Source organism: Heptranchias perlo, chromosome 18 (assembly GCF_035084215.1).
Source record: "Heptranchias perlo isolate sHepPer1 chromosome 18, sHepPer1.hap1, whole genome shotgun sequence".
NCBI lineage: Eukaryota > Metazoa > Chordata > Chondrichthyes > Hexanchiformes > Hexanchidae > Heptranchias > Heptranchias perlo.
In genome coordinates this window covers 4,222,179-4,249,896 of record NC_090342.1, presented here as the reverse complement: position 1 = coordinate 4,249,896, position 27,718 = coordinate 4,222,179, and the positions used below count along the sequence as shown (strand labels likewise).

Sequence of the window (27,718 nt, the reverse complement as noted above, 5' to 3'; positions counted from 1 at the left end):
ATTTCAGCAGGCTGGGAGGTGGCAGCATTACCCAATCGTATTTATATTGAAATAAGAACAAAATACTGTAGGTGCTGGAAGTGTGAACTAAAAACAGAAAATGCTGGGAATGCTCAGCAATTCATGCAGCACTCCTTCCAGGTGAAACAACGATTTACTTGTACTGCTTTCAATTTACTACACCGTATTCTCTGCTCACGATGCGGTCTCCTCTACATTGGGGAGACCAAACGCAGATGGGCGAACACTTTACTGAACACCTCCCCGCTCTGTCCGCAAATGTGACCCTGACCTTCCGGTCGGTTGCCACTTTAATTCTCTGTCCCACTCCCTCTCTGTCCTCGGCCTCTTACACTGTTCCAATGATGCTCAACGGAAGCTCGAGGAACAGCACCTCATCTTTCGTTTAGGCATTTTGCAACCTTCCGGACTCAACATTGATTTCAACAACTTCTGATCGTAACCACTGCATCCATTTTTTTCAGACAGCAGGTGCTGGGAATGGTTCTGATGTTGCCATTTACAGCTCCTCTAGATCCATCTTTTGTTTCTTTACTTGTCTTATTACCACCCCCTTTGCCTTGCACCATCATCATTTGTCATTTAATCACTCCTGCCCTCCACTCTATCACAGACCTTCCCTTTTGTTCTTTCCTCCCCATCCCCCTTCTTTCCCTGGCTCTGTACTTGCTTATAAACTGTTAAATCTCTAACTTCTTCCAGTTCTGACGAAAGGTCATCGACCTGAAGCGTTAACTCTGTTTCTTTCTCCACAGATGCTGCCTGACCTGCTGTGTATTTCCAGCATTTTCTGTTTTTATTTCAGATTTATATTGATTGGGTTAATGTACGTGACCTTAAGCGGGCTGGACTACATAGATGATATTTGTAAGCCTGGTCGACATTCTTATTCCCCCTTAAATGTTCAAGAAGGGAACATCACCATCAGTGTCCTTTCCAAAAGATTTGTTGCCTGTTTCAGTCAGTTCTTTGAAATGATGTCAGTGACCTTATTTGATTTGGAAGGTTTGCTGACTGTTAAGGGGAGCCTGACTTATCTGTATATACAGTCGTTTACCCTGAATATTTTTGGCAGTCTTGTCATTTTAGCTGCATTGGTGGGCTCGGTAATCCCTCCATTTCCCTCAGTGCCATTAGCACTTATAAGATTGTAGGTTCAAGCCCCACTCCAGGGATTTGAGCTTGTAATCTAGGCTGGGGCTTTGGTGCTGTGCTGAAGGGAGTGCTGCATTGTCGGAGCTGGATGCGTCTTTAAATCGAGACCACGTCTGTCTGTTCAGGTGAACGTAAAAGATCCCATGGCACATTTTGAGAAGAGTATGGGAGTTCTCCCAGTGTCCTGGCCAACTTTTATCCCTCAACCAACATTACAAAGACAGATTAATATGCCATTTATTTCATTGCTGTTTGTGGGACTTTGCTGTGTGCAAATTGGCTGAGATGTAAGCCTACATAATAACAGTGACTACACTTCAAAAGCCAGCCATTGGCTGTGAAGCACTTTGGGACATCCTGAGGATGTGAAAGATATAAATGTAACTTCATTCTTCTCGGGAGTGTGTATTGTACACAAGATTTTAATATATAGATGAAAATATTTCAAAAATTGACAAAAATGGACAGAGTATTACAAATGGGCAGAAAAAGAATATTACAATTAATTGTAGTTCTTTTCAACTGTTTAATTGTTGAAAGAATAATGATGCTGAGACTTGTAATAGTTTATGTTGAAACTGAAGTGGACTCGAGCAGTCCCTTAGATACTAGTGTTGCCATCTGTCGATGGAAAATGTTTATTCATTTAAAAGAAACCTGCCAGCCGGAATGATGTGACAGCTGAGCTGCAAAATTAATATGAACATCGCACACTGGAAATAAAAGCGAAATGATTTTGTAGCATTTAGGAAAATCTGCTTTTCTTTATTTATGTCTCTGTCTATCTCTCTCCCAGTCTGTCTGTCTGTCTGCCTCTCGCGCTCTCCCTGTCTGCCTCTCGCGCTCTCCCTGTCTGCCTCTCGCGCTCTCCCTGTCTGCCTCTCGCGCTCTCCCTGTCTGCCTCTCGCGCTCTCCCTGTCTGCCTCTCGCGCTCTCCCTGTCTGCCTCTCGCGCTCTCCCTGTCTGCCTCTCGCGCTCTCCCTGTCTGCCTCTCGCGCTCTCCCTGTCTGCCTCTCGCGCTCTCCCTGTCTGCCTCTCGCGCTCTCCCTGTCTGCCTCTCGCGCTCTCCCTGTCTGCCTCTCGCGCTCTCCCTGTCTGCCTCTCGCGCTCTCCCTGTCTGCCTCTCGCGCTCTCCCTGTCTGCCTCTCGCGCTCTCCCTGTCTGCCTCTCGCGCTCTCCCTGTCTGCCTCTCGCGCTCTCCCTGTCTGCCTCTCGCGCTCTCCCTGTCTGCCTCTCGCGCTCTCCCTGTCTGCCTCTCGCGCTCTCCCTGTCTGCCTCTCGCGCTCTCCCTGTCTGCCTCTCGCGCTCTCCCTGTCTGCCTCTCGCGCTCTCCCTGTCTGCCTCTCGCGCTCTCCCTGTCTGCCTCTCGCGCTCTCCCTGTCTGCCTCTCGCGCTCTCCCTGTCTGCCTCTCGCGCTCTCCCTGTCTGCCTCTCGCGCTCTCCCTGTCTGCCTCTCGCGCTCTCCCTGTCTGCCTCTCGCGCTCTCCCTGTCTGCCTCTCGCGCTCTCCCTGTCTGCCTCTCGCGCTCTCCCTGTCTGCCTCTCGCGCTCTCCCTGTCTGCCTCTCGCGCTCTCCCTCTCTCCAAAGCATCAGAATGGTTAAGGTAGAACTTTCCCATTAATGACAAAAGGCTGTTGCTGCAGTAGTTTTTCAGTAATGATTTCTGCAGCTTGCACATTTATGAGATATTGAAGAAAGATTCTGGAAAAATAAAAGAACCGGTTCCTGTGGAGAAAAAAGTTCACGGGGAGAAAAGAAAGTATTCCAACCAGCAAGTTACCTCTTCAAATTCTTGAATTTGGATTCAGGAAACTTCTGTCAGGCGCGGAACACAACGACCAAGAGGCACAATTATAACTTGAGGGTATTAAAGGAAAATAGATGTTTAGGCAAAGCTTCTATTTAAGCAAGAATGTAGAACAGATTGCAAGCCAGGGGAGGGGGCAGGGGGCAGGGGACAGGGGACCACGGACCCTGGCAAGGTTTTAAAAGCGGCTGATTGAATTCCCATTGGGGAATGCGATACAGGGCTATTAATTCTCGAATCATGTTAAGGAAACTGATGGGTGGTTTGGAAGAGCAGACTCGACTGATCCCTGTTCTTTTGCCCAAAAACATTACTAAGTATAAATGCATGTTGGGATTTGAAGGCTTGGGTTACTGTCAAATGTTGACTAAGTTTTTGGTCCCAGTTTTTTGTGGAGAGATCTTTATGAACCTCCTGGGTTTTGATTTCATTCCTCAGTCCTTTTGATCCTTATTTGTATTCCATCCTTTAAGATTGATGGAATCAGTGTCCATCCAACTGACCAATTCTGTAATTAGCTTTGATGAGTCGAGATTTAAATCCCAGAGAGGCTGTTTGAGAATTTGAATTCAGTTAAAAGAAAATGTAATGATGTAAATCATCCTGCAATGAGCGCAGTGACAACAATGACATACAACTCGTGTTGCTCCTCTCTTTGCCCAAACAAAATATTTTGGGTGTCAGCCGTGGCTCAGTGGGCAGAACTCTTGTCTCGGTGTCGGTAGGTCGAGGGTTCAAGTCCCAGTCCAGGATTTGAATGCATAATCTTGGCTGACAGTCCCATTGCAGTACTGAGGGAGTGCTGTACCTGCCAGAGGAATCTTTGGGATTATATGATAAACTGAGGCCTTGACTGCCCTCTCAAGTGGATGTAAAAGATCCTATTGCACCATTCAACTGCAGGGGAGTTCTCCTTGGTGTCCTGGCCAACATTTTGTTTAGTTGGTCATTTATCTCATTACTGTTTGAGGGACCTTGCTGTGTACAAATTCACTGCACTTCAACAATGCTTAGTTGGCTGTGAAGCGTTTTGGGACGTCCTGAGGTTGTGAAAGGAGCTACATAAATGCAAGTCTTTCTTTAAGTGTTTCTGTATAAATGCTACATAGATGAACATCTGCGTTTTTCTGGTTCATGGCCAGTGGATTTTGTAAAACTGTTTTGGCTGACTCAGTAGATTCTCCCAGTGATGGGCCTGTAAATCTCATAAAGTTAGAGTGGCCTAACTCCAAGGTGAGAAACAACAGCAAGTAACAGTGCATTTATTGACTGATTTGTGGAGCACATAAGCCAACTATGAAGTTAATTTGACAGTTTGGCAAGTTGCATAATTCTCCAGCCAGTTAGTAAGTGGCCTGAAGGATCTTCTGAATGTTGGGATACTGCAGTTCAGAATGGAATTTACTTTGGCATTGTTGAGTCAGACGGTCTTCTGGGTTCAAGTCCCACTCCAGAGACTTGAGCACATAATCCAGGCTGACACTCCCAGCGCAGTACTGAGGGAGTGCTGAACTGTCAGAGGTGCAGTCTTTCAGATAAGACATTAAACCGAGGCACCGTCTGACGTGAAAGATGGGTAATACTTCGTGACTTGCAGCTTTATTAAGCTGGAACATTGCATGTGTTGGGAGTTTTACCCTGCTTGTTTTTTGTGGGTTGCAGCTTTCCTCAATACCTGGTCTGGAAGATGTTAAACTAGAGGCGACGAGCCAGGGTCAGAATATTGTAAACGGTCCACCCTCCGTGACAGCAATAAATCAGCACCAGCAGTCCCCTCCTGAGGTAAGAAATTGATTATTCACTGGATGAAGTAAAGAACCAGGGCGAGGGGAAGATGAGACATTGTTTTATGCAGCGATTTATGATAACCTGGAATACACTGTCTGAAAGGGTGGTGGAAGCAGATTCAGTAGTAATTCTCAAAAGGGAATTGGACGTGTACTTGAAAAGGACAAATTTGTGGGGCTACGGGGAAAGAGCAGGGGAGTGGAACTAATTCGATAGCTCTTTCAAAGAGCCAGCACAGGCACAGTGGGCTGAATGGCCTCCTTCTGTGATGTATGGTTCTGTGAAAGTACAAGGGATTGTAAAGTCCATGCCGTGATCAGTTGCAGACACGATAGGCAGTATGCAAAATATAGCTCAATCACATTGTAGGGGGAATTGTCTAGAATACAACAGCCTCAAACAATACGCAGGTAGGTAATTGAATAATGCAGTTGGGGTTAACTGTTAAACTTCCTCATTAGTAGAACGTCTGTTTCAAATGCAGCACCTCGCTGATTTGCAAAGGGGCTATTATACCTCACTGTCATTGGCTGCAGTATCCAAATGTACTGACTTTGTATTGAAGTGGGAGAGTCCAAGCTGATAAAAGTACAAAGCCTGTTGCCTTCTATATCGTGCCATGGGTGTCCAGATTATGGCCCGTGCATTATTTTCAGCCTGTAAACCCTGGCAATAAGCTCCACAAAGCCCAGACAACCCTTTTTTTTTTGTTCTTTAACACTGCAGGCCATTTAAATTACCAACATTAATTAACAAAGGCCTTGTGTGAGATTTTTGCCTGGTTCAATTCTGTATTTTCTGGCTGGCTGTGAAAGGGAAGTGACCATTCAGGTTCCGATGTATGTACTGAAGGATGAGAATCGAGACTCAAATTCAATACACGTTAATAATCCATTGCAGGAGCCTGCACTTGTACTTATCAAAGGTCAGCGCGTGCAATAAAACTCGGGGGACGTGTGGCCGGGGTGGGGGTTGCAGGTGGAGGTTCTATTGTGAATTTAATGACAAAGTTCAGTACGTGTCCCTGTCATGGTTGTCACCAGCTGCACCTTGTTATGCCACATAATATACAAAAAGGCCTCTGCTTTCTTTAAGTTTGCAGTTCAGGCTTGAATCTTAAGCCGTCCGTCATAGGGTCTGGGACCTGTATGGAGATTTCTCTAGAAAAGAGAAGGCTCAGAGGTGACCTGATAGAGGTCTTTAAAATTATGAAACGGTTTGATAGGGTAGACATAGAGAAGATGTTTCCACTTGTGGGGGAGACCAAAACTGCGGCCATAAATATAAAATAGTCACTATTAAATCCAATAAAGATTTCATAAGAAATTTCTTTACCCAGAGAGTGGTGAGAATGTGGAACTCGCTACCACATGGAGTAGTTGAGGCGAATAGTATAGATGCGTTTAAGGGGACGCTCGATAAGTACATGAGAGAGAAAGGAATTGAAGGATATGCTGATAGGGTGAGATGAAGTAGGGAGGGAGGAGGCTCATGTGGAGCATAAACACTGGCATAGACCAGTAGGGCCGAATAGCCTGTTTCTGTACTGTAAATTCTATGTAATTCTATGTAAAATGTCAGGAAGGTGAGAGACTTGGAGGTGATGCTGCTATTGTCCTTCACAGCGGCGGAGATCACAGGGGAGGGGGGTGCTGTCGAAGTGACCTTTTTGAGTTGCTGCAATGCATCCTGCAGCCACAGTGTGCTAGTGATGGAGGGGGTGGGGATTGAGTTCAATGACATGGGCACCAATCAAGCAAACTGCTCTCGCGTGGATGGTGCTGTGGCTGCACCCATTCAGGCCAACAGTGAGTATTCCACCATGACGCTTCAATAATTCATTCTCGGGATGTGGGTGTCGCTGGCAAGGCCGGCATTTATTGCCCATCCCTAGTTGCCCCTTGAGAAGGTGTTGGTGGGCTGCCTTCTTGAACCGCTGCAGTCCGTGTGTTGAAGGTGCTCCCGCAGTGCTGTTAGGTTGGGAGTTTCAGGATTTTGACCCAGCGACTTGAGTCTTGCAGATGGTGGAGAGGCTATGAGGGGGTTAAGAGGCGAGCTATTCGTCGCAGAGTACCCAGCCTCCACCTTGCGCTTGTAGCCACAGTATTGGTTAAGTTAAGCTTGTGGTCAGTGATGATGTTAACGGTGGGCAACTTGACCTTGGTGGTGCTATTGAAGGTTGGAGGAGACTGCATTGGCTTTCTCTTTTTTGAGATGGTCATTACCCGGCACTTGTGTGGCCTGAATGTTAGCTGCCCAATTGTCAGCCCAAGCCCGGATGTTGTCCAGGTCCAGCTGTATCCTGGCATGGGCTGCTTCATTATCAGAAGAGTTGCTAATGGAGCTGAACACCCCAACTCATGACCATGTGAGAGAGGGAAAGTTACTGGTGAAGCATCTGAAGATGGTCGGGCTGAAGATGCTTCCCTGAGGAATTCCTCCAGCAATGTCCTGATGCTGCGATAATTAGCCTCCCAATAACCTTGACTATCTTCCTTTGTTGTGGAGATGCCGGTGATGGACTGGGGTTGACAATTGTAAACAATTTTACAACACCAAGTTATAGTCCAGCAATTTTATTTTAAATTCACAAGCTTTCGGAGGCTTTCTCCTTCCTCAGGTGAACGATGTGGAAATGAAATCCTCGAAATGAAAGGATTTCGAGGATTTCATTTCGAGGATTTCATTTCCACATCGTTCACCTGAGGAAGGAGAAAGCCTCCGAAAGCTTGTGAATTTAAAATAAAATTGCTGGACTATAACTTGGTGTTGTAAAATTGTTTACAATTATCTTCCTTTGTGTCAGCCATGACTCCCGCCACGATTTGCTCTTGCCTCTTATTTGCTGGTTTGTCCCATTTGAACCTCATGGACATAAAAGTTTGGACAGGGCTGTTCTTTAATACTGTTAACCACATTGGTGGCTAAATCCTAAATGGTAACATCAAGATTTGTTGGTATCAGTCACTTGGTATATGTGCAAATTAATGGAAACATGGATTTAAACTTTGCATGTGATCTGTGAGGCTCTATGATATGGTGGGTTTCCAAACAGTGTGAAATGTATTTCCAGCAAGCAAGCAGTTAATTACCTCTCTCCTCCTGCTTGGAACCTTTTTACATTCTCATTCCTCACTCTTTGGGTATAGGAGTATAACACAGTTGCATTGAAACTACAGCACAGAAACAGGCCATTCGGCCCAACAGGTCTATGCTGGCATTTATGCTCCACATGAACCTCCTCCCTCCCTACTTCATCTAACCCTATCAGCATACCCTTCTATTCCTTTCTCCCTCATGCTTTTCTAGCTTCCCCTTAAATGCATCTTTGCTATTTACCTCAACTACTCCATTTGGTAGCGAGTTCCACATTCTTACCGCTCTCTGGGTAAAGACGTTTCTCCTGAATTCCCTATTGGATTTATTAGTGACTATCGTATATTTATGGCCCCTAGTTCTGGTCTCTTCCACAGTGAAAACATCTTCCCTACGTCTACCCTATGAAACCTCTTCATTATTTTGAAGACCTCTATCAGGTCACCCCTCAGCCTTCTCTTTTCTAGAGAAAAGAGACCAGCCTGTTCATCCTTTCCTGATAAGGATATCCTCTCAGTTCTGGTATCATCCTTGTGAATCTTTTTTGCACCCTCTCCAATGCCTCTATATCCTTTCTATAATATGGAGACCAGAACTGTTCACAGTACTCCAAGTGTGGTCTGTGAGGCTGTATGATGTGGTGGGTTTCCAAAGTTTGTCAAGGTGCTTTTTTAATGATCTTTTAAGTCCGATTCTGGGAGTCCAATATCCACGCTGTTAAATCTGGTTTCCGACATGTAAAACTGAGTGTACGAGTCAGCCTCTAGTCCACAGAAACTGGATTTAACAGTGCAAATACTGGGAGCTGGCTCACGGGCACCAGACTCCCAGAATCTGACTTTAAAGCAGCAATATAAATGTGCTTTAAGGTCCGATTCCGAGAATCCAGCAGTTGAATCCAGTCTCTTGCTTGCTTGAAGACCCAGGTGAAACATGTCTCTACAAAAATTGGATTTTTTTTTTTAAACTATGAATGCCAGGAGTCAGCTCCTAGAATCCAAATTAAAGACCAGTATAAAAGACCCTTTTGCTGATTTAATCCAGTTCCAGCCAGCGCACTCTGATTAAGTGGGTGTTACTGCAGTCGTCAGCACTACAGAAATGTATATCTCTGCACTAAGAGTATTTTAACACAGAGGGTTGTTAAGATCTGGAACGCACCCCCTGAAAGGGTGGTGAAAGCAGATTCCATAGGAACTTTCAAAAGGCAATTGGACATGTACTTGAAGAGGACTAATTTGCAGGGTTATGGGGAAAGAGCTGGGGTGTGGGACTAAATTGGACAGCTCTTTCAAAGAGTCAGCACAGGCATGATGGGCCGAATGGTCGTCTTCTGTGCTGTAAGATTCTATGTTTCTAAAGACACTGGTGAAGTAGTTTAAACCCTAGCTGATTTGTTTTAAATGGTATATTCTATTATCGAAGGTCATGTGTTGACCTATTGTAGTATAATTAAGTTGTGGTTGTGGTGCAAAATTAGAGCAGGAACTCGTTTCCAAAAGATGACTTCATATGGGAAAAGTACTATATTTATGTATAAAATTAGGAATTACATTTGACATTCAAATTAAAAATGAAAGCAAGACAAAAGATGACTTCATGTGGAAAAACTGCTGTAATAGGAGTTATGAACTGGAGGATGTCTCACTGGGAATGGTGGATTATGACAGGAATCTATGGTATTCCCCATTGCTGGTGAGCTATTTTTTGTTTGATAGACACACAGCTCATGGCAGAACCTTGAGCATCGCTTAAAATGAGTTGCAAAATGCCATGCATTGCCGATCGCTATTCATGTGATGTCTCACATGGTTCAGTTACCCTTTTCTTATCATGTATGACATACTGATCCTAGAGTTACTGAAGGTCTGTTGTCCCCATACAATAAAATGGTAGGTTTGGGCAATTCTGTGACCTAAAGAACAGCTGTGCCATTTATTGGTAGGGGTGCAGAGTCCTTGGTGCCTCACGTTTGGGGAGGGGGTTTGGGTGCACTTTATTTGGGTGAGTACTAGGTATGCCATGTTTTGGGGGGAAAGAGGTCTGGGTGCTCTATATTTGGATGAGTACTGGCTATGCAATGTTTGAAGCGAGGGAGGAGACATCTCTCCGGGAAAGCCAGCACAGCTTTGTTAAAGGCAAATCGTGTTTAACCAACTTGATAAGAGTTTTTTGATGAGGTGACAGAGAGGGTAGATGAGGGCAGTGCAGTTGATGTGGTGTATATGGATTTTCAAAAAGCATTTAATGAAGTGCCACATGGTAGGCTTGCCATTAAGATTGCGGTCTACGGAATAAAGGGGGCAATAGCAACATGGATACAGAATTGGCTGAATGACAGGAAACAGAGAGTAGTTGGGAATGCTTGTTTTTCGGACTGGAGGGAGGTATACAGTGGTGTTCCCCAGGGGTCAGTGCTGGGACCACTGCTTTTCTTGATATATATTAATGACTTGGACTTGGGAGTACAGGGCACAGTTTCAAAATTTTTGGATGACACAAAACTTGGAAGGGTATTGAACAGTGAGGAGGATCATGATAGACTTCAAGAGGATATAGACAGGCTGGTGGCATGGGTGGACACGTGGCAGATGAAGTTTAACGCAGAAAAATGTGAGGTGATGCATTTCGGTAGGAAAAATGAGGAGAGGCAATATAAACTAGAGGGCACGATTCTAAAAGGGGTGGAGGAACAGAGGGATCTGGGGGTATATGTGCACAAATCATTGAAGGTGGCAGGGCAGGTTGAGAAAGTGGTTAAAAAAACATATGGGGTCCTGGGCTTTATAAATAGAGGCATTGAGTACAAAAGCAAGGAAGTCATGATGAACCTTTATAAAAGAGTGGTTTGGCCACAACTGGAGTATTGTGTCCAGTTCTGGGCACTGCACTTTAGGAAGGATGTGAAGGCCTTAGAGAGGGTGCAGAGGAGATTTAATAGAATGATTCCAGGGATGAGGGACTTAAATTACGAGGATAGACTGGAGAAGCTGGGATTGTTCTCCATGGAACAGAGAAGGTTGAGAGGGGATTTGATAGAGGTATTCAAAATCATGAAGGGTCTAGACAAAGCAGATAGAGAGAAACTGTTCCCATTGGCGGAAGGGTCAAGAACCAGTGGGCATAGATTTAAGGTGATTGGCAAAAGAACCAAAGGTGATATGAGGAAAAACCTTTTTACACAGCGAGTGGTTAGGACCTGGAATGCCCTGCCCGAGGGTGGAGGCAGATTCAATCATGGCCTTCAAAGGGGAACTGGATAAGTACTTGAAACGAAAAAATGTGCAGGGCTATGGGTATAGGGCAAGGCAGTGGGACTAGCTGCATTGCTCATGCATGGAGCCGGTGTGGACTTGATGGGCCGAATGGCTTCCTTCCTTGCAGTAACCTGCTATGATTCTATGATCTTTAAGGGGAAGGAAACCAATTCCAAGAAGGGAACCCAGAAGGTGCTAGTTTTGGGTCTAAATTGGTAACCTCGCTCAGAGAGTGAAAAACTTCCCTCTGGAGCATTAAAGAATATTATTCAGAGGTTGCAACTGAGGCATTTCATTGGGGCAAAATATGGGAATGTTTGATTGGGACACTGGAAAAAAAAACAAAGTATTTTATTCTCCAACACCAATGGTCCTCACATTAATGAGCAATAACATTTACTTCTGCTCTCACCACTGGGAAAAAAAAGCTTTACTTAAATAATCCAGCAACCAATGTAATAATTGAATAGATGCTTGTATTTTTTAAAAAACGTGCGTGGTTCCGTTATACTGTAGCAGGTTTTGCTCATTTTGGGGAGGAGTGAGGTTAGTTAAATATGTCTAGTGATGCATGATCAGTCACCATGGTCTCCTGGAGTTCGCTTGTTGGCCTGGGGAGGAATTTCTGTTGCGTTTTCCCAGGAATTAGCCATAGATTTTTTTTTGTTGTTGCCTCCCCAGGGATTATCATTACCAGTGATTGGGAGGGCAGGACACATGGTTGCACTCTCTAACAGATTAGATGAGGTTTGATGGGCCTGGTGGTCTTTTTTTTTTGACTTTCTTTACTTAGGTTTGTGCCTTTCGCTTTTGGATTTTAATTTGGTTGGGGAGGAGGTAGGATGGTCCCCAGTGCTCACTGACCTACATTGGCTCCCGGTCCGGCAACTCCTTACTTTTAAAATTCTCATCCTTGTTTTCAAATCCCTCCATGGCCTCGCTTCTCCCTATCTTTGTAACCTGCTCCAACCCTCTAAGATCTTTGCGCTCCTCCAATTCTGGGCTCTTGCGCATCCCCGATTTTCATTGCCCCACTATTGGCGGCCGTGCCTTCAGCTGCCTAGGCCCTAAGCTCTGGAATTCCCTCCTTAAACCTCTCCACCATTCTACCTCCTCCTTCTCCTTTAAGACGCTCCTTAAAACTACCTCTTTGACCAAGCTTTTGGTCACCTGTCCTAATATCTCCTTACATCAAATTTTGCTTGATAATGTTCCTGTGACGTGCCTTGGGACGTTTTACTACATTAAAGGCGCTATATAAATGCAAGTTGATGTCTGTTTCCTACACCAATGTTGGCAGTTTTAAGCCTTGCATTCTAATCTAAAGTTTAACTTTGGAGCTGAGTAAAAGGACAGTTTCATATTTAACATTCCTTTTGTGTAAATATTTCATTTCCTCATGATCCTGATAGAGTGCAGTGAGTAAAGCAGTTCAGAATCATAGCTGATTCTCAAAGTATTCATACTGCTGCTACTGTGGCAGGATTCCTTGTGTTGGATTCACTCGGGTCAATTGTGAGAAAAGGGCCAGTGTGAGAATTATATCCTGTCTCTGTATATCTTTTAACATGATTGAATATGGTGGTGCATTAAACCTATGAATGGCTGAGTATGAATACAGCATAAGCCTTTTAAGTTTACGAGCTGTCTAGATTGAGCACTTTTGACCCTTTCTATACTACAGAATCTAGGCTGGCACTTCAGTGTAGTACAGTCCCCACCACTTATACCATCCACGCATGTCACGGCCAGCTGCTTATATCAGGCAAACGGTACTCACCATTTGCCATTAACGCCATTACCACTGTAGTCAATTACAAAGGCACCGCTTATAACCTATTAAGCGGACTGGCTATTTCGGGCGTACTTTATCATGGAATCCTTCTTTTAACAGATGTCCCTGCTTCAGTAACCGCAGGTTTCCGTCCCTTATCCATTTCTCGTCTTCTGTGCAGCTGCTCGAGAGTTCGTTTTTCTTCTTCTTCCACTTTCCTTTCTTGCTGTGTTCTCCCATTCGGTTGGATGAAAGGTCAGTGCTACGGTCCCACAAAGTCGCACGGATTGACAGGGTAGTTTTTTTAAATTCGGTTTTGCTTCTGACATGTTCAAAGAGCGAAAATGCAGTGGATTTTTTTTTTTAAATTTTAAACATATGCTGTTGGATCTGCCTCCTGCCTACCTGCTGCTGTACTTATTTTACGGCCCACCGCCTGTAGCGGGCAAATCGCGTACACACCAACACGCCCGTTATAAGGGGTGGGGACTGAACCAAAGAGGGCTGCATTGTCAGGGCTGCTTTGTCAGAGATACACAGAATGTTGCTGCATTTGCCTACATAAGTGACTGCACTTACAGAGTAACTGGCTATATGTGAATTGCTTTTTGAGACATCCTGCGATGTGGAGTGCTGTATAAACCCCATTTCTTACCTTCCCCTGCCATCAGTCACCCCCGGATACATGGCTGTGCTTACTGGGATTTTTTGATTCAGTCTCTTTCTGTTTATTTTGTGCTTTGTGCATGAGGAACTGTGTTAAATGTATTTTGACCAGAGCATCTATTGCTTTTTCACCTGGTTAAATATGATTACGGTTTTGACGTACTTGATTTTAGTCTCTAATTGCAGTTGTTTTTATTTTTCAGGTCCAACAAAACATTGAATCTACAACCCAAATCAAAGCAGATTCACCTACAGAAAATGTTATTACTGTCGCCAAAGACCCACGATATGCAAGATACCTGAAGATGGTGCAAGTGGTATGTACATTTTTTTTTTCTTGGTGCTAAGTGTCAGCCATAGCTCAGTGGGTAGCACTCTCGCCTCTGAGTCAGAAGGTTGTGGGTTCAATTCCCGCTCCAAAGACTTGAGATCATAATCCGAGCTGACACCCCAGAGCAGTACTGAGGGAGTGCTGCACTGTCGGAGGTGCTGTCTTTCAGATGAGACATTAAACCAAGGCCTCATCTGCCCCCTCAGGAGAATGTAAAAGATCCCAGGGCCACTATTCAAAGAAGAGGAGGGGAATTCTCCCCAGAGTCATGGCCGCTAAAACAGATTATTTAGTCATTATCACATTGCTGTTTGTGGGACCTTGCTGTGCGCAAATTGGCTGCTGCGTTTCCTACATTACAACAGTGACTGCACTTCAAAAGTACTTCATTGGCTGTAAAGTGCTTTGGAACGTCGTGAAAGGTGCGATATAAATGCACGTCTGTCTTAAATCCAAAAAGGCACCCTCCTCTCCTCCTACGCCGGGCCCCTCCGCTCCCTCCGCTCCTCCTACGCCGGGCCCCTCCGCTCCCTCCGCTCCTCCTACGCCGGGCCCCTCCGCACCCTCCGCTCCTCCTACACCGGGCCCCTCCGCTCCTCCTACACCGGGCACCTCCGCTCCCTCCGCTCCTCCTACACCGGGCCCCTCCGCTCCTCCTACACCGGGCCCCTCCGCTCCCTCCGCTCCTCCTACACCAGGCCCCTCCGCACCCTCCGCTCCTCCGACACCGGGCCACTCTGCACCCTCCGCTCCTCCTACGCCGGGCCCCTCCGCACCCTCCGCTCCTCCTACACCGGGCCCCTCCGCTCCCTCCGCTCCTCCTACGCCGGGCCCCTCCGCTCCCTCCGCTCCTCCTACACCGGGCCCCTCCGCTCCTCCTACACCGGGCCCCTCCGCTCCCTCCGCTCCTCCTACACCAGGCCCCTCCGCACCCTCCGCTCCTCCGACACCGGGCCACTCTGCACCCTCCGCTCCTCCTACGCCGGGCCCCTCCGCGCCCTCCGCTCCTCCTACACCGGGCCCCTCCGCGCCCTCCGCTCCTCCGACGCCGGGCCCCTCCGCGCCCTCCGCTCCTCCGACACCGGGCCCCTCCGCTCCCTCCGCTCCTCCTACACCAGGCCCCTCCGCACCCTCCGCTCCTCCGACACCGGGCCACTCCGCACCCTCCGCTCCTCCTACGCCGGGCCCCTCCGCACCCTCCGCTCCTCCTACGCCGGGCCCCTCCGCGCCCTCCGCTCCTCCGCTCCTCCTACGCCGGGCCCCTCCGCGCCCTCCGCTCCTCCTACACCGGGCCCCTCCGCGCCCTCCGCTCCTCCTACGCCGGGCCCCTCCGCGCCCTCCGCTCCTCCTACGCCGGGCCCCTCCGCGCCCTCCGCTCCTCCTACGCCGGGCCCCTCCGCACCCTCCGCTCCTCCTACGCCGGGCCCCTCCGCACCCTCCGCTCCTCCTACGCCGGGCCCCTCCGCTCCTCCTACGCCGGGCCCCTCCGCACCCTCCGCTCCTCCTACACCGGGCCCCTCCGCTCCTCCTACACCGGGCCCCTCCGCGCCCTCCGCTCCTCCTACGCCGGGCCCCTCCGCGCCCTCCGCTCCTCCTACGCCGGGCCCCTCCGCGCCCTCCGCTCCTCCTACGCCGGGCCCCTCCGCACCCTCCGCTCCTCCTACGCCGGGCCCCTCCGCACCCTCCGCTCCTCCTACGCCGGGCCCCTCCGCTCCTCCTACGCCGGGCCCCTCCGCACCCTCCGCTCCTCCTACACCGGGCCCCTCCGCTCCTCCTACGCCGGGCCCCTCCGCACCCTCCGCTCCTCCTACGCCGGGCCCCTCCGCTCCTCCTACGCCGGGCCCCTCCGCACCCTCCGCTCCTCCTACGCCGGGCCCCTCCGCTCCTCCTACGCCGGGCCCCTCCGCACCCTCCGCTCCTCCTACGCCGGGCCCCTCCGCTCCTCCTACGCCGGGCCCCTCCGCTCCTCCTACGCCGGGCCCCTCCGCTCCTCCTACACCGGGCCGCTCCGCGCCCTCCGCTCCTCCTACGCCGGGCCCCTCCGCGCCCTCCGCTCCTCCTACGCCGGGCCCCTCCGCTCCTCCTACGCCGGGCCCCTCCGCTCCTCCTACGCCGGGCCCCTCCGCTCCTCCTACGCCGGGCCCCTCCGCTCCTCCTACGCCGGGCCCCTCCGCTCCTCCTACGCCGGGCCCCTCCGCTCCTCCTACGCCGGGCCCCTCCGCTCCTCCTACGCCGGGCCCCTCCGCTCCTCCTACGCCGGGCCCCTCCGCTCCTCCTACGCCGGGCCCCTCCGCTCCTCCTACGCCGGGCCCCTCCGCTCCTCCTACGCCGGGCCCCTCCGCTCCTCCTACGCCGGGCCCCTCCGCTCCTCCTACGCCGGGCCCCTCCGCTCCTCCTACGCCGGGCCCCTCCGCTCCTCCTACGCCGGGCCCCTCCGCTCCTCCTACGCCGGGCCCCTCCGCTCCTCCTACGCCGGGCCCCTCCGCTCCTCCTACGCCGGGCCCCTCCGCTCCTCCTACGCCGGGCCCCTCCGCTCCTCCTACGCCGGGCCCCTCCGCTCCTCCTACGCCGGGCCCCTCCGCTCCTCCTACGCCGGGCCCCTCCGCGCCCTCCGCTCCTCCTACGCCGGGCCCCTCCGCGCCCTCCGCTCCTCCTACGCCGGGCCCCTCCGCGCCCTCCGCTCCTCCTACGCCGGGCCCCTCCGCGCCCTCCGCTCCTCCTACGCCGGGCCCCTCCGCGCCCTCCGCTCCTCCTACGCCGGGCCCCTCCGCGCCCTCCGCTCCTCCTACGCCGGGCCGCTCCGCGCCCTCCGCTCCTCCGCGCCCTCCGCTCCTCCGCGCCCTCCGCTCCTCCTACGCCGGGCCCCTCCGCGCCCTCCGCTCCTCCTACGCCGGGCCCCTCCGCGCCCTCCGCTCCTCCTACGCCGGGCCCCTCCGCGCCCTCCGCTCCTCCTACGCCGGGCCGCTCCGCGCCCTCCGCTCCTCCTACGCCGGGCCGCTCGGCACCCTCCGCTCCTCCTACGTCTTTGTGCCTGCTTTTTTTTTCTTTCTCTCCTCTTTTCCCCCCCCCCCCCACCCCCCAGCATAAACCACCTTGAGATGTCTTCCTGTATGTGACAAGCTCTATAGAAATTTATAAACAATTTTACAACACCAAGTTATAGTCCAGCAATTTTATTTTAAATTCACAAGCTTTCGGAGATTTTCTCCTTCCTCAGGCAAATGTTTCAAGATCTCCTTGAAGCCTACGCATTTATACATATTGAACAATAATAAATGGTGTTTACAGACTGCCCCTGCAACTGCCCGTTGCCAAGGCAATCACCGTGTTCAGACAGAGAGGTGTTACCTGCAGAACCTCCGAATACACATTCAATAAAAAAACAAACAGGGAAAAAAAAACAGAGAAAAAAAAACACAGAGAGAGGCAGAAACATCCGGAAGGCAGAGAGAGCCAGCAAATGACCCATTATATTAAAAACAGATAACATTTGTTCGCTGGTGGGGTAACGTGTAGCGTGACATGAACCCAAGATCCCGGTTGAGGCCGTCCTCATGGGTGCGGAACTTGGCTATCAATTTCTGCTCGACGATTTTGCGTTGTCGTGTGTCTCGAAGGCCGCCTTGGAGTACGCTTACCCGAAGGTCGGTGGATGAATGTCCATGACTGCTGAAGTGTTCCCCGACTGGGAGGGAACCCTCCTGTTTGGCGATTGTTGCGCGGTGTCCGTTCATCCGTTGTCGCAGCGTCTGCATGGTCTCGCCAATGTACCATGCTCTGGGGCATCCTTTCCTGCAACGTATGAGGTAGACAACGTTGGCTGAGTCACAGGAGTATGAACCATGCACCTGGTGGGTGGTGTCATCTCGTGTGATGGTGGTATCTGTGTCGATGATCTGGCATGTCTTGCAGAGGTTACCGTGGCAGGGTTGTGTGGCGTCGTGGACGCTGTTCTCTTGAAAGCTAGGTAGTTTGCTGCGAACGATGGTCTGTTTGAGGTTGGGTGGCTGTTTAAAGGCGAGTAGTGGAGGTGTGGGGATGGCCATAGCGAGGTGTTTGTCCTCATTGATGACATGTTGAAGGCTGCGGAGAACATGGCGTAGTTTCTCCGCTCCGGGGAAGTACTGGACGACAAAGGGTACTCTGTTGGTTGCGTCCCGTGTTAGTCTCCTGAGGAGGTCTATGCGATTTTTTGCTGTGGCCCGTCGGAACTGTCGATCGATGAGTCGAGCGTCATATCCCGTTCTTACTAGGGCGTCTTTCAGCGTCTGTAGGTGTCCATCGCGTTCCTCCTCGTCTGAGCAGACCCTGTGTATTCGCAGGGCCTGTCCATAGGGGATGGCCTCTTTGACGTGGTTAGGGTGGAAGCTGGAAAAGTGGAGCATCGTGAGGTTGTCCGTGGGCTTGCGGTAGAGTGAGGTGCTGAGGTGCCCGTCTTTGATGGAGATTCGTGTGTCCAAGAAAGAAACTGATTCTGAGGAGTAGTCCATGGTGAGCTTGATGGTGGGATGGAACTTGTTGATGTTATCGTGTAGTCTCTTTAGTGATTCCTTGCCGTGGGTCCATAGAAAGAAAATGTCGTCGATGTATCTGGTGTATAGTGTTGGTTGGAGGTCTTGTGCAGTGAAGAAGTCCTGCTCGAACTTGTGCATGAAAATGTTGGCGTATTGGGGTGCGAATTTGGTCCCCATGGCTGTTCCGTGTGTTTGGGTAAAGAACTGGTTATCGAAGGTGAAGACATTGTGATCCAGGATGAAGCGGATGAGTTGTAGGATGGCTTCCGGAGATTGGCTGTTGTTGGTGTTGAGTATTGATGCTGTCGCAGCGATGCCGTCATCGTGGGGGATACTGGTGTATAGTGCCGAGACGTCCATCGTGGTGAGAAGTGTTCCTGGTTCAACTGGTCCGTGGGTACTGAGTTTTTGTAGGAAGTCTGTAGTGTCACGACAGAAGCTGGGGGTTCCCTGTACGATGGGTTTCAGGATGCCCTCGATGTATCCAGAGAGGTTCTCACACAGGGTTCCGTTGCCTGATACGATGGGACGTCCGGGTGTGTTGGCTTTGTGTATCTTTGGGAGGCAGTAGAAGTCTCCCACGCGGGGATTACGTGGGATGAGAATGCGTAGGATGCTTTGAAGGTCTGGATCGAAGGTCTTGATCAGTTTGTTGAGCTGGTGGGTGTGTTCTTTGGTCGGATCTGCAAGTAACCGTCTGTAGTGTTCCTGGTTGTCCAGTTGTCGGTATGCTTCTTTGCAATAGTCTGTTCTGTTCTGTATGACTATGGCTCCTCCTTTGTCCGCTGGTTTGATGACGATGTTGCGGTTGGTCTTGAGAGCGTTGATGGCGTTGCGTTGTGCTCGGGTGACATTCTGGACTGTCTTCTGAGTGCGGCTGATGAATCTGGCATTGACGCATTTCCTGACAGCTTGAGCATACATGTCCAGCTGAGGGCAGCGACCCTCCGGAGGAGTCCAGTTTGACTCTTTCCTCTTCGGTTGCTGTACCGCGGATCCCTCTGTCTGCTGTTCCGGATCGTCGATTGTCTCATTGGGTTCGCTGCTGAAATCTTGGGGTTTGTGGTAGAATTCCCGGAGCCTCATTCTCCTGATGAATTCCTCTGTGTCCGCCGCGAGACTAGTGGGGTCCATTTTGGTAGTGGGGCAGAAATTGAGCCCTCGGCTGAGAACTTCGATTTCGTCTGGTTGAAGGGTGTGGTCGGATAAATTGACAATAGACTTCCCTGTGGTTGCAACCGTGGTACCAGGGGAAGCTTGGTCGTTGCTGGTGGTGATGCCGAGTTTCTCAAGCTTCCTGCTCTTGGTTTTCATGTAGGCAGCGTAGTTCCGTTGCCTCGTCTGTTTGGCGGTATAACGTAGCTGGTCTGCTGTGTCCTGAGTACAGGTTGAGAGTATGGACTCTATCTTGGTTTCGAGGTTGTGGCGTCTGCTGTAGAGTTGGTGTATGAGATGGTTGCGGAGTGTGCGAGAGGTACGGCGGCAGAGTCTCTCAGCGTAATCCGAGTTGTATGTGGACTTGAGTGGGTTCGTGATCTGGAGTCCTTTCGGGATCTTGTCTGCTTTCTTGCAGCTCTGTAAAAACTTGATGTCTGTGTCTAAATGCGCGATCTTCTTGGATATCCTTTCCACTGTGAGCCGGCAGTTTGTGGTGTCGATGGTAGTCATGATGTGGAGATGCCGGTGATGGACTGGGGTTGACAATTGTAAACAATTTTACAACACCAAGTTATAGTCCAGCAATTTTATTTTAAATTCACAAGCTTTCGGAGATTTTCTCCTTCCTCAGGCAAATGTTTCAAGATCTCCTTGAAGCCTACGCATTTATACATATTGAACAATAATAAATGGTGTTTACAGACTGCCCCTGCAACTGCCCGTTGCCAAGGCAATCACCGTGTTCAGACAGAGAGGTGTTACCTGCAGAACCTCCGAATACACATTCAATAAAAAAACAAACAGGGAAAAAAAAACAGAGAAAAAAAAACACAGAGAGAGGCAGAAACATCCGGAAGGCAGAGAGAGCCAGCAAATGACCCATTATATTAAAAACAGATAACATTTGTTCGCTGGTGGGGTAACGTGTAGCGTGACATGAACCCAAGATCCCGGTTGAGGCCGTCCTCATGGGTGCGGAACTTGGCTATCAATTTCTGCTCGACGATTTTGCGTTGTCGTGTGTCTCGAAGGCCGCCTTGGAGTACGCTTACCCGAAGGTCGGTGGATGAATGTCCATGACTGCTGAAGTGTTCCCCGACTGGGAGGGAACCCTCCTGTTTGGCGATTGTTGCGCGGTGTCCGTTCATCCGTTGTCGCAGCGTCTGCATGGTCTCGCCAATGTACCATGCTCTGGGGCATCCTTTCCTGCAACGTATGAGGTAGACAACGTTGGCTGAGTCACAGGAGTATGAACCATGCACCTGGTGGGTGGTGTCATCTCGTGTGATGGTGGTATCTGTGTCGATGATCTGGCATGTCTTGCAGAGGTTACCGTGGCAGGGTTGTGTGGCGTCGTGGACGCTGTTCTCTTGAAAGCTAGGTAGTTTGCTGCGAACGATGGTCTGTTTGAGGTTGGGTGGCTGTTTAAAGGCGAGTAGTGGAGGTGTGGGGATGGCCATAGCGAGGTGTTTGTCCTCATTGATGACATGTTGAAGGCTGCGGAGAACATGGCGTAGTTTCTCCGCTCCGGGGAAGTACTGGACGACAAAGGGTACTCTGTTGGTTGCGTCCCGTGTTAGTCTCCTGAGGAGGTCTATGCGATTTTTTGCTGTGGCCCGTCGGAACTGTCGATCGATGAGTCGAGCGTCATATCCCGTTCTTACTAGGGCGTCTTTCAGCGTCTGTAGGTGTCCATCGCGTTCCTCCTCGTCTGAGCAGACCCTGTGTATTCGCAGGGCCTGTCCATAGGGGATGGCCTCTTTGACGTGGTTAGGGTGGAAGCTGGAAAAGTGGAGCATCGTGAGGTTGTCCGTGGGCTTGCGGTAGAGTGAGGTGCTGAGGTGCCCGTCTTTGATGGAGATTCGTGTGTCCAAGAAAGAAACTGATTCTGAGGAGTAGTCCATGGTGAGCTTGATGGTGGGATGGAACTTGTTGATGTTATCGTGTAGTCTCTTTAGTGATTCCTTGCCGTGGGTCCATAGAAAGAAAATGTCGTCGATGTATCTGGTGTATAGTGTTGGTTGGAGGTCTTGTGCAGTGAAGAAGTCCTGCTCGAACTTGTGCATGAAAATGTTGGCGTATTGGGGTGCGAATTTGGTCCCCATGGCTGTTCCGTGTGTTTGGGTAAAGAACTGGTTATCGAAGGTGAAGACATTGTGATCCAGGATGAAGCGGATGAGTTGTAGGATGGCTTCCGGAGATTCCACATATAGAAATTTAAGTTTTTGAATTCTATTTTATGAACAAATTTGAGGATTTTTAATTTCCAATATTTTACTGTTGATGCGGATCCTCCAGCTGTAGTGCTGCAGCCCTGCCATCTGCTCCGTGTAAGCCTTTGCTTTACGAGTTGTTCAACTTATAACGCAGAACAATTCACTAAATCTTCATTCTCTATTGCAGGGGGTTCCCCTTATGGCCATAAGGAACAAAATGATTTCTGAAGGACTCAACCCGGATCTGTTGGAGTGAGTTTCCACTAACCAATGCTGAACTTCTTTCTTCATTTATTGAAATGTTCTTTTGTCTCTGGTTAGAAACTAGCTGATCCAGTTGGACCAGAGTAATGGGTTCCATCCAACACGGCCCTAGATCAGGGGTCTAAGCTGAGTTTCGCGGGTCACGTACAAAGTTTAAATGAACGTTCGTAGATAGTTGCATATATTTCAAACTGCTCGTACTAACAGATTTTGGTGTTCTGATTTAGGATTTATCCTCCAATGAGGCATTAGTGCCACGGGTAACTCTTTCCAAACCTCCAGGCCTACGAAATTAAAACAAAACAAACCTGGGAGTAAGAAATAGAAACAGAAAGGTTGTAGAAATTGGGAATTCTCTCCACCAAAAGGCTGTGGAGAATTGGAGCTTTCAAGGCTAAGATCAATAGATTTTTGTTGGGTCAGAGTATCAAGGGAAATGGAGCAAAGGCGGGTAAATGGAGTTCAGGTAAAGATCAGCCACAATCTAATTGAATGGCTCGAGTGGCTGAATGGCCTGCTCCTGTTCCTATATTGCTCAAAATAGAGCTGAGTTGCCTGGGCTTTGAGAGTCGGAATACTGGGACTCGTGGTGACGAGTTTGGACCTTCGCTGTCCTAGGTTAACTTTTCCTTCTTGGAAGCCACTGCTGCCATCTTCAGGCCACCACTTCCCTCTGATTCGTTAGCGCATTCCCTGCTAACCATTCATTGCCAACTCCTTCAAAGGTGGTTTTGTTTCTTTAATGTGTGTTGTTGCATTCCATCATCGTGTTAAATGGATAGATGTCACACTCTAGGCTGGCAGTAATCGTGGAGATCCTCTATTGGGTCATTCTTGGTTGGGTCTGTTTGGATTTTAGTAATTTTGTCCTCCCCGCAACTTTCTCTTCTCTTGTCTCCCATCTTCCTGAACTATGGTAGTGCTGGTCCTCCGTTGTCTTGCCCAAATGGTCATTCTTGCATGTGAGCCTGGACAGTGAGCATCAGTGGATATTCAATCATGAGGCCTCGCTCTCAAACCTGACTTTGTTCCTACCTAGTGCGGTACAGATGCACAGCCACTCCTGCTAGAAGTGTATCAGTTGGGAGTGGGAACACTCAACTGTTCCCTACCCCACCTCCCCCCTTCCCCTTCCCCCTCCCCCACCCCCCCCCCCCCCCCGGAAAAAAAAAGCTCACAGGGGCCATTTGAGCTCAAATCTGGGATCTCTGTGATCTCTGAATAGCTTCATGCCACCCATATGCATTTTCACTGAGCCTTTAGAAGGTTGAGATGTTTGTTATGTCTGAAGCTTAGTCATACAACTCAATGTAGAAAACACAAGTGCAGTACCCACTGCTCCAAATGTAAAAGTTTGCTGAAATCTACTTCCATTGAATGTGGCAACCAACTTCTAGAGTAACATTATCTTACCCAAGAGATGTGTGTAGCATTGTTTCCACACAGAAAAGTATAGTGTGGCAAGATTGCCAAAGAACACGGGTTATATTTTAGCTTACCTGAAGCATCTTGTAATTGGTACTTTTTAAAAAAAAAATAACATTGTCCAGTTATGGGTTGAATATATAATAGATACAATGTGCGTTATTAAATCCGAGAACAAATGGGAGGGAAGGGAGCGGGAAGAGAGGTAATTTTATGAGCCTGTGCTGCCACTCGAGAGCCTCACCTGCAGGTAGCACAAAGTGGCTTTTTGGGCATGTATTGTCCAAGGATGTTCTGACTAAATCATGGGCAGCGAGTCGTTAGCTGTGGTTCAGTGGGTAGCACTCTCTCCTCTTGAGTCAGAAGGTCATGGGTTCAAGTCCCACTGCAGAGACTTGAGCACTGGCTGACACTCCCAGTGCAGTACTGAGGGAGTGCTGCACTGTCAGAGGTGCCGTCCTTCCGATGAGACGTTAAACCAAGGCCCCGTCTGCCCTCTCGGGTAAAAGATCCCACAGCACTATTTCGAAGAACAGCAGGGGAGTTTTTCCCCGCTGTCCTGGCCAATATTTATCCCTCAACTGACATCACTAAAACAGATTATCTGGTCATTGTTACATTGCTGTTTGTAGCAAATTAGCTGCTGTGTTTCCTACATTACCACAGTGACTGCACTTCAAAAGTACTTAATTGGTAAAGCACATTGCAACATCCTGAGGTCGTGAAAGGTGCTTCGCAAATGCAAGTTCTTTCTTTCCCGAATCCCTGATTTTCTCTGCCGACAGGTGAGGCTGCTTCCCCAGCTGAATGAGGCCCATAAAACTGCCCTGCTCGTGTGTCTTACACCAACATAATATATCTCATATTTTGAACATCTAGGCTTCCTTGACTGAATACCTTAGTGTCTTGGTAGTAGTGCAGCACAGTCACAGTTTAACTGGAAAATTTGTGCAAGTTGTATTACAGTCTACGAAGTTTCTGTTCTTTACTCACAATAGATTGTATTTCCATCATTAATTATTGCTGTAACTTTAATGTGCTACTTCCGTGCGAAGCATGAGGTTTATGCATTTTGACTAACCCGTGTATTTTTTTTTCCCGCACAGGACTCCAGACGCCCCTGTCCCCGATGTGGCTAAAGAGGATGAAGGAGACAGCTCGGGCAGCGAATCGTCATTCAGTGACTGAAAACAGACTTGGACGTTTCAGTTCTAAAACTGGAGAATGTGGAGTGCTGATTGTGGTTGTGTCACAGGGTATTTTTTTTGATGGGGAGGGAGGGATGGAAAAGAATTGCATCAATATGAAGTGTACCGCCTCCATTGCTGTGTGCAAACACACTCCGTGTGCAAGGCTAAAACTAAATCTCTGGCACAGGTCTAACCGTAGCTTAAAACCGTAAACTTTGAGAGCAATCAAATACAAAGCAGGTTTCAGTCTGTCACTGCACTTTGATTTGTACATTGTTATATTCTCTCCTTTCTACTGTGTTTCAGATGTAACGTCAAATATTTTGGTGTGCAAATCAGTACAGTTATAAAGGCACTACAAGGAGGGAGGGGGGGGGGGTAAAGCTATTGCCAGAAGATTTATTTTCCCAATCGTTGTATATATTTTGTTCACGGGTGAATGCACACCTTATCTTGGAAAAATTATTTTGAGCAGTTTGTTCAGATTCTATGCTTTCCACAACAAAAAACCCTCTCCTAGTGTTCTAAAGCGCTAAACTGTGAAGAATAGACTTGTGGAGAAATGAAGAAAGTGCATAAATTGTAGATCAAATCTCACCTAAAGTTACCCAGTGACTTGGGCGAGTCACCCTTAACGGGTGCGCTGTCTCCCTTCCCCAGGCTGCTTCACTGTGACTACTCAGCTGGTATCAACGGCTTGGTGCGCAGCTAGCCTCAGTCCTCCTCCTTCACAACAAATGTTAGATGAGGCCTGCTCCCCCTTCATCTCCGGACGGCGAGCGTGAGTTTGAACAGGATGTGTCAGAAGTTCAAATTTTCTGTATCGGTCTGGCGAGGCTGCACCAATTGTGCTGCTGCAACATAGCTATGCTTGCAAAGTGACATTGCCGTGTCCCAAGTTAGTGCCATTCCTTAAAGCTGATGCAACGTCTGATACTGAACGATGTCTGGTTTACATTTCTGCTGCAGGGACTGTGCTGAGAGTGTGTAACCTTCAACTAAATCGAGGAGCTAATTTTAATATGAAATCGTAACTCATTATTGCTTCGAAATAATTCTTTCACATTAAAAACCCCCCTGCTCGTAAATCTTTAATTAAATTTCTCATTCTCGAGATGTGGGCGTCACTGACAAGGACAGTATTTATTGCTCATTCAAGATAAACTATTATGGACTGTTAAATTTTCCTGGGGATCTTTTTGTTTGACTAAGCTGTGAAAATGACAAACAACACTAGTCAATCTCTTGTGACATTGCGCATGTGTGGTCAAGACCAAGTTAGTGTTCAAGTAAAAGGAGAGGGGTAAGAGGTCAGTGGATAATTCAGTCCCCATCTTAAAGTCTTACATTCTGTCCTTACCATTTAGAATGGAAACTGCCTATGTAAACTTGTCACGTTGTAATTACACCCTCCCGCCCATGGTGGCGCTGCAGCTGTATACCCTGTAGGGTAAATCTTTCAATCCTGAGCACCCAGCAGCAAGCTGCACTCGAAGGGAGTGCGGGTCAGATAACCAGTGCACCGTGTTGTAATCCTATCTCCAACTCACGTACTCGGCAAGCACAGCTCACCAGCGGGAGTGTGGGATCTGTGGATATGCCCATGACGTCTCTTAATTTATCAAGGTTTCTTGTGAAATACAATAATATAGTTTACGATCTCACACAACAAACCAGTCATCTTTATACAGCAGTACCGGTGCTCAGTTACATCACCATCATTCACAGAAGAAGTTATAAGGTAGATGTTCCTCTGAGTACCACCTGGCACTGGGTGAAAAATGAGGCCGGAGAGAACGAGGCCACTGGTGCAGAGTGGAGAGGCTGGATCCAGAGTCAGCTCAAGAGCAGGCACAAATATGGCTGCAATTTTTTTTGTGTTGCTGTGGTGCTTGCATCTGTCACATGACCATTATTACCACATGATTTTAGCAAGCCAACTAGCATGTTTTAAAAAGTGATACAGCAACACTCCCAACACTTTTTTAAAGGAGATAGCTTATGGGAATGTTGGTGCGCAATGAATGATTCAGTCCCTTCATAGAGTACACATTTCCTACATTACACCAGTGACTACCCTTCCAAAGTCCTTCCTTGGCTGTGAAACGCTTTGGGACATCCTGAGGACGTGAAAGGTGCTACAGAAATGCAAGTTCTTTCTTTCACAGAAGGAGGTCATTTGGCCCATTGCTAGCTTCTCCTCTGCAGCTCACTAATCCCATTTCCCTGCATCCTTTTTATATCCTTCCTTCATTTGAATGCCAAATGCTAATTGGCTCAAAGGTATCCAGTCACACTTGATTTGAAGAGACCTTGTTGAGGTTATGATGGAGGTGCGATACTGGGACAGTCGGGACATCGATAGAGCTTTTCAGCATTAGTTGGGAGTATTTACCTCTGTACGTGTGCACGAGATATCCTTATACTCCCTCTTCAGAGCAGTCCGATATTAACGAGGCAGGTCAGTGATTCACAGGAAGGAGAAGGGAAGAATTTCGAATGTCCCCGCAGGTAAACTGGATTTCTGTTTTCAGTTTCATAAGATGTCACATCACTTCAGTTTGAGTTATGCAATAAACTTTTAAATTCTTTTTGTTACTGCTCAGGTCTGTAACTTTCAGACCTCTTCCTCCGTTAAGTAATTCAGTTTTGTTTGTGTCACTGAAAATAAAAAAAATAATCTTGGAGTGTGCTGTATCTCAATATGTCAAGTTCAGCTAACGAACTGCCTGAGTTTTATTATCCATGCAAATTATGTAAGAGGTGCTCAGAAGTGAAGTTACATGCCAAGAGTTAATTGGGTTTGAGTTTTACAGTTTAACACCTAAATCCATTAACATGTTCACCCTGTTAGCACGCGCTTGAGTATCTGCTATATCGATGTAATATGAGTTCTTGAAAAGTCGTCGTTCCCCCCCCCCCCTCGAAAGCTTTTTAATATAATTGGTCAGGAGGGGCCTTTTGATTTGTAATTGATTATAAAACAAACTTGCACGTGAAAATATCAAAGGCGTGTGTTGGTGGTTGGTTTGGTAACTTGTCTTGCCTTAGGTGAG

At 48.5% G+C, this 27,718-nt stretch overlaps 1 protein-coding gene across 2 annotated transcripts in view; it reads left to right on the top strand.

Moving 5' to 3' along the window:
* The window catches only part of washc3 (WASH complex subunit 3), a 42,195-nt gene extending 14,846 nt beyond the window's left edge, over positions 1-27,349 (top strand). For both annotated transcript variants that reach the window (XM_067999247.1, XM_067999245.1), the window contains exons 4-7: positions 4,646-4,765; positions 13,768-13,881; positions 21,971-22,035; positions 24,579-27,349. In XM_067999247.1, coding sequence (XP_067855348.1) covers positions 4,646-4,765; positions 13,768-13,881; positions 21,971-22,035; positions 24,579-24,660 — 381 coding nt within the window. In that variant the 3' untranslated portion in view covers positions 24,661-27,349. The remainder of the gene's footprint in view (positions 1-4,645; positions 4,766-13,767; positions 13,882-21,970; positions 22,036-24,578) is intronic.
* Positions 27,350-27,718: the final 369 nt, after the last annotated feature.